The 12,760-nt window shown below is 40.9% G+C and overlaps 1 protein-coding gene across 9 annotated transcripts in view; it reads left to right on the plus strand.

Moving 5' to 3' along the window:
* LOC117061305 (pro-neuregulin-1, membrane-bound isoform-like) overlaps positions 1-12,760 on the plus strand; it is a 316,890-nt gene that overhangs the window by 200,064 nt on the left and 104,066 nt on the right. For 5 of the 9 annotated variants that reach the window (XM_033174066.1, XM_033174062.1, XM_033174063.1 and 2 more), the window contains one exon: positions 2,369-2,419. The exons of the other annotated variants lie outside the window; for them this stretch is intronic. In XM_033174066.1, coding sequence (XP_033029957.1) covers positions 2,369-2,419 — 51 coding nt within the window. The remainder of the gene's footprint in view (positions 1-2,368; positions 2,420-12,760) is intronic. 9 annotated transcript variants of the gene reach the window in all.

Consider the following 12,760-nt stretch of genomic DNA (forward strand, 5'->3'; position numbering starts at 1 on the left):
TTTCACCCTCATTAAAAGGTTCTTCAATTCTTCCTCACTTTCTGCCATCAAGGTAGTATCATCAGCATATCTGAGGTTGTTGATATTTTTTCCGGCAATCTTAATTCCGGTTGGGGATTCATCCAGTCCAGCCTTTCGCATGATGTATTCTGCATATAAGTTAAATAAGCAGGGAGACAATATACAGCCTTGTCGTACTCCTTTCCCAATTTTGAACCAATCAGTTGTTCCATATCCAGTTCTAACTGTAGCTTCTTGTCCCACATAGAGATTTCTCAGGAGGCAAATGAGGTGATCCGGCACTCCCATTTCTTTAAGAACTTGCCATAGTTTGCTGTGGTCGACACAGTCAAATGCTTTTGCATAATCAATGAAGCAGAAGTAGATGTTTTTCTGGAACTCTCTGGCTTTCTCCATAATCCAGCGCATGTTTGCAATTTGGTCTCTGGTTCCTCTGCCCCTTCGAAATCCAGCTTGCACTTCTGGGAGTTCTCGGTCCACATACTGCTTAAGCCTGCCTTGTAGAATTTTAAGCATAACCTTGCTAGCGTGTGAAATGAGTGCAATTGTGCGGTAGTTGGAGCATTCTTTGGCACTGCCCTTCTTTGGGATTGGGATGTAGACTGATCTTCTCCAATCCTCTGGCCACTGCTGAGTTTTCCAAACTTGCTGGCATATTGAGTGCAGCACCTTAACAGCATCCTCTTTTAAAATTTTAAATAGTTCAGCTGGAATATCATCACTTCCACTGGCCTTGTTGTTAGCAAGGCTTTCTAAGGCCCATTTGACTTCACTCTCCAGGATGTCTGGCTCAAGGTCAGCAACCACATTTCCTGGGGTGTATGAGACCTCCATATCTTTCTGGTATAATTCCTCTGTGTATTCTTGCCACCTCTTCTTGATGTCTTCTGCTTCTGTTAGGTCCTTTCCACTTTTGTCCTTAATTGTGGTAATCTTTGTACGAAATGTTCCTTTCATATCTCCAATTTTCTTGAATAAATCTCTGGTTTTTCCCATTCTGTTGTTTTCCTCTATTTCTTTGCATTGCTCGTTTAGAAAGGCCCTCTTGTCTCTCCTTGCTATTCTTTGGAAATCTGCATTCAATTTCCTGTATATTTCACGATCTCCTTCGCATTTTGCTTGTCTTCTCTCCCCCGCTATTTGTAAGGCCTCATTGGTCAGCCACTTTGCTTTCTTGCATTTCTTTTTCATTGGGATGGTTTTCGTTGCTGTCTCCTGTATAATGTTACGAGCCTCCATCCACAGTTCTTCAGGTACTCTATCCACCAAATCTAAATCCTTGAACCTGTTCTTCACTTCAACTGTGTATTCATAAGGAATTTGATTTAGATTGAATCTTACTGGCCCAGTGGTTTTTCCTACTTTCTTCAGTTTAAGCTGGAATTTTGCTATAAGAAGCTGATGATCTGAGCCACAGTCAGCTCCAGGTCTTGTTTTTGCTGAGTGTATAGAGCTTCTCCATCTTTGGCTGCAGAGAATATAATCAATCTGATTTCGATGTTGCCCATCTGGTGATGTCCATGTGTAGAGTCGTCTCTTGTGTTGTTGGAAAAGAGTGTTTGTGATGACCAGCTTGTTCTCTTGACAGAACTCTATTAGCCTTTGCCCTGCTTCATTTTGATCTCCAAGGCCAAACTTGCCAGTTGTTCCTTTTATCTCTTGACTTCCTACTTTAGCATTCCAATCCCCTATAATGAGAAGAACATCCTTCTTTGGTGTCATTTCTATAAGAACAATTTCTATAAGATTGTTTGTAGAACAATCTAAACATAGCATTATTTTTTTCTTGTGAAACCGAAAGTCCAGTTGTCATGAGCCTTCTATTTCTTGCACTTTCTGCCAATTTATGTAATAAAACAAAGTGATTCTTTTCAACCCTTGAATTTCTGGGTGGCCTGTTACAAACAGCTGAAAACATTTCCCAAGCTCTACCTGTTTTGTGCCAAGGGCTATGGAGCTTGCTCATTTATTTATTTAATGGGTTATTCATAGTGTGCCTAAGACACCATCAAATTGCTTTCTCTATTATTTATATATAGAATTTATATACCACCTTTCATCCTTGGATCTCAGGGCACTTCACAACATAAAAATATAAAACAAACAAACAAACAAACGAAAACTTGCTAAATACAAGAACAAACTGATAACAACTCCCCCCACCCCCGCAACACATTTTTGAAGGTATGGAATATCAACCAGCTTTTCAAGATTCTTGCTTTCCAGAGCTGCTTTTCCTTCTTTTTAAGGGGAGAAGTATTTATTTTTTTCTGGGAATGCACGGTGGGCTCCAATAGTAAGGCAGAACATCTCTATTATCTATCATATTGCCTTCTGTGTATTGCAGAACTTATAAACAAGATTCCAGCATCGACTGAAGGAACAAATACATCTTCTTGTAAGTACATACTAATAGCAATCTTAACTGAATTCGTACAATGCTTTCTTTCTGGTTCGGTTAGTACACAATAAATATTCAGGGCTGCGAAAGTTTTCCAAAACATAAGCAACAATGAGATTTTCTAGGAATGAGTTTGGACTCCAGGTTTCAGAGGGAGAGAGCAACAGAGACCTAAGTGTGCCGTTGAGAGGAGGGGTCTCCCCCCCCCTTTCTTGGCATGTTTTAGTCTTTTCCCCTGCTTACAGAAGGGATGGGCAGACTTCCATTCTACAAAGATTTGGCAGAAGTGGAATAATATTAATTCTGCTAAGGCTACAAAATGGATTGTGGAAGTTAGAATGGCTGCTGTGATGTGACTGCAGGCAAAGGTTGTGCACAAAGCGACATAACGTGTCTGAAAGTGTTGCATACAATGTGGAACGGTGTTTTTCTGGCACAGAATCATAGAGTTGTAGGGGACCCCGTGGATTAGGTAGTACAACCCTCCGCAATACAGGAATCTTAACTACAACATCCATGACATATGGCCATCCAACCTCTGCTTAAAAACTCCCAATGAAAGAGAGTCCATCACCTTCCAAGGGAGTCCATTCCACTGTCGAACAGGTCTTACCGTCATAGAATTCTTCATGATGATTAGTTGGAATATCCTTGTGACAGCCCTTTAGATATTTGAAGATGGCTATCATATCACCTGTCAGTCCTCTCCGACTCAGTCGGGCTAAACATACCCCTCTTAGCCAGGCTAAGCAACTCCCCCAGACTCTTTCATCATCTTGGTCACCCTCAGCACACGTTCCAGCTAGTCAGTATCCTTTTAAAATTGTGGTACCCAGAATTGGACACAGTATTCCAGCTGTGGTCTGACCAAGGCAGAATAGAGTGGTACTCTTCCCTTGTCTTTTGCTGCAGCGCTGGCTTTATTTGCTGCTGCATTACGCTGTTGACTCATGTTAAGCTTGTGGTCTACCAAGACCCCCTAGGTCCTTTTCACATGTATAACTAGCAATCCAGCTGTATTTGTACAGCTGGTGCTTCCTGCTTATGTGTAGAACTTGACATTTGTTCCTACTGAAATTCATTTTGTTAGTTTGGGCCCAGTTATTCAATCTCTTAATGTTACATTGAATTCTGATTCTGTATTCTGCGGCATTAGCTACACCTCCTGGTATGATGTCATCTGCAAATTTGATAAGCATCCTCTCAATTCCTTCATCTGAGTCATTTTTAAAGACGTTGAACAACAGGTCCCGGGCAGAACTTTTTTCCAGGATGGTGAGGTTTGGTCAGTCAAGTTAGTACACAAGGATGCTGCATCTCATATTGGAGGAAAGGTTGTAATGCAGCACGTTCAGTATAAACACCACCATTTCATTGTAGCAGGAGCATAAGTGCCTTATCTCAGATTCCGGTAGTCCTGCCTTATAGTGGCAGGTGGTGTATTGTATTGCATTGTAGGCATTCCATCATGGGATGAGGATGTTCTGTTGTGCTTGGGGGTGTCATTTTAGTATGCTCAACTCACATGCAGGATGTGAGGATAAAAAAGTGGGAAAACCATCGATGGGACCCTGAGCTCCTTGGAACAAGAGTGAGATTGAAATGTCAGAAATGTGTGATATATTCCACCTGCTGGCATGGATATGGTTGTTTTCTGCAAGCAATACTTCAGAGGGCCATATTTGCCCATTGAGGCTACTCTAGTAGCCCATCAACATAACAACTTTAAACAGCACCTGACTGATCCAATGTGATCTTAGGAGCCTGGAATTCATCTCTGCTTCCCAGCACTAATTACTTAATTATTTCTCTTTTAATGATAGCCCAGACCTAGTGCTCTGTATTAGATAGACCATTGGACTGATCCATTATGACAGCTCCCGTGTTCTGTAAAGCCTACCGTGCAAAACTGCAGATGAACTATATATAACTGACCTTAATTCACACTGGTAACTACAGCAGAAGTGAAATATCTAATTTTTCCAAAGGATCTTGACCTTGCTATGAGGAGAATTGAGGGAAATATATCTTAAAGTTAGTATTAAGATTCCACTTGCATATTATACTATGGTAGCTATTGGTTTGTTTCCTGATTTTAACTGGGTCACACAATATTTATTTTTAGGTGCATATAGTAAATAAGTCTCTACCAACAACAGTAAGAAAGTTAGCATTTTCAAAGGTATCCAACACCGTTCTGAGGTTCAAGCTAAATTTCATCCTTCTATGGTAATGTAAGAAATATGTTGGGTTCCACATTTTAAATTTGATGAGCTCAACATTTGCAGTTGTGTGCCATACTGCAAAGATGTTATTTTTTTAAAAAATGACCAAAAGACAGGGGGAAATGGAATTGGCCTCTTAAGAAACTGATTTTCTGATTCTAAACACAACTATCTGAAAATGCCTAATGGATTTCAGCTTGTCTCTCCTCCTCCCACCAAAGTAAGCATGGCTGAGAGCAGAATGACTATTCTTATAGTTTCACAAGAACATTGCATGCTGATTGGTATTTCACAGTTATGTACAACTTGTGACAGCCACAACTTGTGAGAACAAAGTAACTTTCTTTCCCTTCTATGACAATATGGGAACTTATTTTAGAAAATTACATATTAATAACACCTTTGCACCAAATGTTAGGAAATTACCATAAGACCATTAGAAAAAAAATTAAGGGGCAAGCTTCTAGACGACACTTTTAAAGAAATTTTACAAAAACCCCGTGGCTAACTATGTCTTCTTGAAAAACATGTTTAAGTAGCTAATTTTCCAGAGTTCTTTTGTTTTATATTTTTATGGAATTGCTTTGGGCTTTGGAAAACACATTTCAAAACATTTAAAATCCATAATTATCTACCTTTGCATAAAGGTGTTTGTTTGATTCAGTATCACTCCAGTGCTTTAATTGAAGTTATTTTGTTATTATACAATTATTTATACCCTGCCTTTTTTCCCCTTATGGGACTCAAGGCAGCTTACAGATAAAAATAAAAACCACGTAAAAACATAGAAAAAGTAATCCTTAAAAACAATTATACATGGAGAGAATTAAAACTATATACATATAAAAATATATTAAAACTATATGAATAATTACAATAAAAAACAGCACAGCACCAGCCATTTCATGAAAAGCAGTCAGTTTCCCAAAAGCCTGTTGGAACAAAAGAGTCTTCACCTGCCGGTGGAAAGAGAAGAGGGAGCCAGTCTGGCTCCTCTAGGAAGGGAGTTCCGAAATCTGGGAACAGCCGCTGAGAAGGCCCTCTCCCACACCCCTACCAAGCATGCCTGCGAAGGTGGCAGGACCAAGAGAAGAGCCTCCCCTGAAGATCTCAAAACTCAGGCAGGTTTGTATGAGGGAATACGGTCTTTCAGACTGCTTGGAGCTAGGCCATGGAGGTCTTTATAGGTCATAACCAGCACTTAGAATTGTGCCTGGAAACAGACCAGTACCCAGGAAGTCACATGCTCACTATAACCAACCCCGGTCAACAGATTGATTAGGATGATAACTGACTACTTTTGAATTACAGGTAGGTAGCCGTGTTGGTCTGCCATAGTCAAAACAAAATTAAAAATTAAAAAATCCTTCCAGTAGCACCTTAGAGACCAACTAAGTTTGTTCTTGGTATGAGCTTTCGTGTGCATGCACTTTTGAGTTGTTAGGGAGTCCAAGAGAATATGAAAATATCCATGTACGGTTTTAATTAATCCTACAATAACTGCAAATGACTACATTATTGCTTTTCAATAATGGATTGAGTGTAGGCGAATTGTTTGGAGTGAAGAAAAGTGACAGTAATGGTGCCACGGGTTCTGTTTTTTGCTGCAGCAAACATGGCCAACCCTCTGAGAAAAGAATTCACTTAGTACAATGTATATTGCGGAAAACTGAGTAATACAGGGCCTTTTTCCTCCTTGCTTGTTACAGGATAGAACTTTCCCTGCAAGTGAAGAAATAGCTGACATTTAAAACTTGCTGTGTTTTTCATTAAACATAACTTCCGAGCTCTTCCTTAAAAATCTTTGGATTAGTTAAGCAGTGGATGCAATTTTTCTTGTGTGTTCAGGGTTGCAGTGACCTGGAACAAATCTCTTGCAGTCTCCAGTTCTTTTGCATTTTGCTGGTAAGGGAGAAGTAGTTCTGAAATCCTACACCCTAGGGCCTTGGTGGCTTGATTTCATGAGTTTTAAAGTTAACTGTCTGCTTTTACACCTAAAAGGGAAATGCTGTCATTTTGTGATGTTAAAGGGGGAACTCAAGGAAACACACTGCTTCAACATCACAAGAAAATAACTGTAAACTGCGCTTTCTAAACACAAGTTGTTTTAAAATCAAAACATGTACAAAAATAAGTTTAAACTTTTAGTGCAATGGTGGAATTGAATCCAAGGCCATCATCAAGGTAGCCATGTGTTATTGGCTATACAGTGGTACCTTGGTTGTCGAACAGCTTGGTTCCCAAACACCACAAACCTGGAAGTGAGTGTTCCAGTTTGCAAACTTTTTTGGAAGCCGAATGTCCAACGGGAAGCTCCTGCAAGCCATGCCTTGTTTTTCGAACTGTCCCGGGAGTCAAACGGACTCCCAGAACGGATTAAGTTTGACAACCAAGGTACCACTGTACTCTCATTGGAAGGTGAATGTGTTTAACTTGGGCAGCAGCCCTACACGTGCCATAGCAAATTTTGGAAGTTGGTGTCTCTAATATGCAGAATCATGTGTAGAGTTTTCAAGTTCTATTGGACACACTTAAGTAGCTCTTGGCATTGGGATATGAACAAGAATGTCCCGCCTTATGTTCAAGCAAGTGTTGATGCATCACTAACCAACTGCCTATGGAGAGCCTACAAGCAGGACAGAAGTCCTGCAAATGCACCCTGCCCACTTGCAATTCCCAGCAATTGATATTCAGAGGCATACTGTCCCCAGTAGTGGAGGTATAACATAGCTTGTCTTGAGCAAGACACTATATCTAGCAGACTAATGTACAGTGCTATATCACAGAATTTTGAAGATTAAACATTCAGTATAGGTAACTTTGTACTCTGAAAGTGTTGTAGGAATCATTGAGTAGTGAGTTTATTTTTCTAGGGGCACTATTCCTGAATCTCTGGAAAAGAACTAAAACAAATAGCCTTCTAATTTTCAAAATACAAAAGTGTTTATCAGATCTGTATATATTGAAGCTGATGCATGTTATATGCGGCCTTCTGTGGAACAGCAGAGTACTAAAAATAGATACTGTAGTATGGGGTTTTCCCCATTACTACCTCTGTCAACACTTTGTTCCTTCTTTGACAAAAAAAATTATGGGTTCAAAACCTAAACAAATATTCACCTAACTTGTACATAATTGGATAGTATGCTGAAGGACAAAAATACACAGGTACATACCAAATATCAATATAGATAACTTGTAGACACAGAGTCAGGAATAAGTCCTTCATAAATTCATGTTCAAATAGTTAATTTTAGGGCAGCCAGAGGGCGCGGAGGGGCGGGTGGGGACGCTGCCAGCTGTGCTCCGCATCCGCCTACTCAGGCGAAGCAGCGGCGCAGTGCTGCCGTCCAGGGAGCCCTGGCTGCAGCGCCAACCGGAGGCTCGCCGACGGCCTCCCCGTGTATGCAGCCCGGGAAGAGGTGGGCGAGAGCGGCGCTGCCGACGGGGCTGGAGGGTGCAGGCGCCCTCCTCAGGCCATGGTGCCTTGTGCCAGTAGCCTCAATGGTTAAGACGTCCCTGCAGGTCAGCAACCTTTACTTCCTGAGCTGGAAGACATGAGCAGTGAATGGATCGCTGACAGGAGAGCAAAGGCTTTGGTTGTGTGCAGGGCTGAGTTGGAGAGATATGACGATGTTCCGGAAGAAGACGACTTAACTATATTGGAATAAATGTAGATTGCTGTACCTTACTGACGTAATAAAAATAAGACATCCCCTGAAAATAGGCCATAGTGTGTCTTCTTGAAGAAAAATAAATACAAGACAGTATCTTATTTTCAGGGAAACACGGTAGCACCTGGATTCCTTCCCTCCCCCCCTCCTTGCCAATGTCAGAGGCAGTTCTGACTGCCTTGGCAATGGGACAAAGAGTCACTCTCCCCTGGAGGCATTTCCACCCATGACCAGACACAGAGGCACAACAGGTAACAACATTGGAGCCAGGAGCACAGGGTTTTCCCTGCCACACAATTACTTTTCTCAGGCAGCAGGTTGGAAAGTAAATGTACAGGCTCTTTGTTTATTAGCATGATAAATATTCATAGTGAACTGAACACATTGCAGAGCTGCAGTAGTTGAAGGGCACTGAATATCACCCATATGGAATTCCTGTGTAGATCCTAATGCCTGTGGCGTCTTCCTAGTTCTGGTATCCAATAAGTCTGCAATGGAAACGCAATGAATTGCTTAATGTGTAACTTTTACCATTTTGCAAAAGTTGCTATATTAGCCAACTGTTGTTTTGCATCATATTTGAATGAAATGCAAATCTCAGGCTTGTTGCAACCACGATTGAACAGTTTACATTCATCCCCTTGCACTTAAACTGGGGGGGGGGAGAGCCGCGAGTGTGTGAGCCCGAGTCTCTCGGTGCCATGTTTGTGTAAACTTGCAAACCTTTCTGGAGGAGTGTATTTCAATTACGGCCACTAGTGAGAAGGTCCTCTCTCCTTGGCCTCGTTTCATTCGGTGGCCCCAAGCTGACATGGTCCCAAGTTTATCAATAGGCAAAGCCAACACTTTATGGACTAAGCTGCTATAGCACTGGCATGAAGTACAGTAATTGAAACATGTGAGATGCCTTCCTGCCTGTGTTCCTGGTTCAAGTTCTCCGGCACCTTACAATGGCTGACATTCATTTCTGCAAAGCTAGTGGAAAGTGAAACACTGCACTTGAGGGTCATATTGAAGTGATGGCAAAACCCTGCCCTCTTGTCCCTGACGCAGATCTCTCTGGGGGATATAATATATTTTTATGCAGAAATCACACAAAGGCAGGCTGCGCTGCACACGGCCATATCAGTAGAAAAGTCTTAAACACCCCAGTAATCCCAAGATAGGTGTTTTCTGAGTATGAAATATTTAACATTTATTCCACTTTTCAGTTGATCAGAGTTCTTCACATGCATTATCTCAGTAGTTCTAGACATGCAAGATAGGCCATTATTCCCATATTGCAGGATAGCCAAGTCTTGCCCAAGGCCACAGTAAGTTTGTGACTGAGATGAGATTTGAACCAGGACATCCTAACTTGCAACTCTTTATTTGCTACACTGCATGCTTTCTGAGCTTGAGGAATTCTCTTTTTGTGCTTTCCCATCCAATTTGACTGGCCTAGTATGTCAACAGAGCTGGCCTTGGGCCCCTTGTACCTTAAAATCAATATGTCTCCTATCACTGAGAACTTTATCACACATAATGAGATAGCAAATATGTGCTCAGGAGGGAGCTGCAACTAATACTTGATTCTTGACAAATTTATTTCTGTGACATCTGTGGTTATAAATCAGTTTGGCACATTCACACTTTGCAGTTTTATGTATGCACACAAAGCATATTGCATTAATACCTTAAAAAGATAATATGTCAAGCAGCTTTAACTCAGCTTGATCTTTTATTTAACTATTTAGAAGGATATATTGTTTATTCTGAATGTTCGGGATGGGCAATAGACGTTGAAAAAAGCAAATCACCTACCCCATCACAAATAGCATAAAAATGTGATCTAGTTAAAAAAAAAATCCCTATGCTTTGCTGATATAAACTAGATTACTAAAGTCAATAGGCCTTACAACTCTTCTGAGGCATCTTTGTTCACGGGGATACTTTGGCACTGTTTGGATTTTGTGAAAAGATGTGGCTTTTGTTTTCAAGTACAGTGGTGCCTCGCAAGACGAAAATAATTCGTTCTGCGAGTGCTGTCGCATAGCAAATTTTTCGTCTTGCGAAGCACCAACGGGAGAATAGCGGTTTGACGGGGGGGAATTCGTCTTGCGAGACAGCCTTTCGTCTAGCGAGTTTTTCGTCTAGCAAGGCATTCATCTAGCGGGGCACCACTGTATAGAAGATGCAATTAGCAACATGTCATTGTTATATTTAGTAACACCTACTGAAACGTCTGTGTGGGAAGAACAGAGCAGCTAAGGATAAAAGGCTTTGGGTAGAAAAACTTGACAATGGGGAGCAGAATGTACATGCAGTCACCTCAGATCTTTCTTTCTTTTTTCTTCTCTTCCATAGAATAGATAAAGGGCTTCATGCTGACATAATAGCTGTGGTTCAGGTTATTCAGTTTTATTGGATAGTGTTATATGCACTGTCCTTTTGAGATAAAACAATTAAAACACAGCTAGCTGTATGGCCTCTCCAATGGAGGTTCAAGTGATAAGAAGGCAGTGATAAGTGTGAACGATATTGGAGCTGAAAGAAGCTGATGCTGCAGTCACAGAGGTCTAAGTGAAAGGATATATAATGGTTAAATATACCTGGTAGAATTGAAAAGGTATTAAGGCATGATCACTATCTGCTATTTTCTGTGTGTGAAAAATAGATATCTGGGATTGGCAGCTGAGACTGCAGATTGGCAATAGGAATTGTTGAAGAATTTTCAGGCTTCTTTTGGGGGGGGCAGGTATGGGATTGTGATCCTAGATTTTTTTGTAATATCTTTAAAGAAACAACTTGTACACATTATAGATGTTTATTTATGCAGTGCTATATACTTTATTTGTTTATTTATTCATTCATACATTGGATTTTACAACAGCGGTAGATGGTAGAGTTGGAGGAGGAAATTCACTGGAGGGATGTAGTTGGAAATAAGTGGAGACATTTAAAGATAATAAGCAGCTTGAGTCAAATGCATCGTAATGTGATGGAAAACCAGTGCAGAGATTTGAGAAGGATTGTTAACTACAATATTTTGAATCTCTTACATTGCTGTGAAAATGTCCACTCATAAGAGTAGACTTCGGAGTGGTTCCTCTGATTACTTTAACTGGTCACAGAATTCCAGTTCCTATAAAGAAAGTGTTACTAACAAAGTGTGTTTCCATTGGTACCGCATCTACAAACCAAAGTTCTAATCTTTATAATATACTGTATTTGAAAAACAGAAAATGGACAATAAGAATGTTTAGAGTCCCTCACAGTAGGCTATGGGGCTTCCTCATGCAGGCTGCTGCTGATTTCTCTTCCAGCTTTTGGGTCTCAGTACAGTGGTACCTCGGGTTACAGACGCTTCAGGTTACAGACGATTCAGGTTACAGACTCTGCCAACTAAGAAATAGTACCTCGGGTTAAGAACTTTACCTCAGGATAAGAACAGAAATCGTGTGCCAGTGGCGCAGCAGCAGCAGGAGGCCGCATTAGCTAAAGTGGTACCTCAGGTTAAGTACAGTTTCAGGTTAAGAACAGACCTCCGGAACGAATTAAGTTCTTAACCCGAGGTACCACTGTATATCACTTTGTACTTAATGTGCTCTGATTCAAGTGACTAGTTTGAGTTGGCTTCCAAACTAGATGCATATTATTTACCTCCTGTGCTTTGCATTTCTAAAAAGTTGGAAACCGTGGAACAGATGATAGGTTGCTTTGTTTTTTAAAAATGTAATTTATAGAGCTGGTGCTTGTGAAGTTGTGATTTATGCAAGGCAGGGTAAATTATTCTTTTTTAAATGACAGTAATGTCTGATTTCCCTCACTTTTATAATACTTTCCCCGCTGTATTTCATCCTTAAGCATAGCTTGCTAGTTCATACTTGTTTTGCATCTTTAGTCTGTTAAAAATGCATGGCGAGTGGGCACAAGAAGCTCGTTTAGATTGTCAGGAAGGAAGTTGTGGCCTTTTGAGTCATTGCGATTTATGAATATTTGGGTGATGTCAGTGTTTCTTCAATGAGTATTTACATATCTAAACACATGCATGTTTCTTCTTCCGATTGTCCTTTTTATGCTGCCTGCCTGCATCTTGGTAGTAGCTACAGTGGTACCTCGGGTTACAAACACCTCGGGTTACAGACTCTGCTAACCTGGAAGTAGTACCTTGGGTGAAGAACTTTACCTCAGGATGAGAACAGAAATCGCGTGCTGGCGGCATGGCGGCAGCGGGAGGCCCCATTAGCTAAAGTGGTACCTCAGTTTAAGAACGGTTCCAGGTTAAGAAGGGACCTCCAGAATGAATTAAGTACGTAACCAGAGGTACCACTCTAGTTGTTTGTTGTGGATATTAATTTTTGGCTCAGAGTTTACCACAGTGAACCTTCTTAATTCTGGAAGCATGGCAATAGAACCCTCCTGACCACAGTGCTAATTCGGAAATGAGGGTTATCTCT

Source organism: Lacerta agilis, chromosome 16 (assembly GCF_009819535.1).
Source record: "Lacerta agilis isolate rLacAgi1 chromosome 16, rLacAgi1.pri, whole genome shotgun sequence".
NCBI classification, from domain to species: Eukaryota; Metazoa; Chordata; class Lepidosauria; order Squamata; family Lacertidae; genus Lacerta; species Lacerta agilis.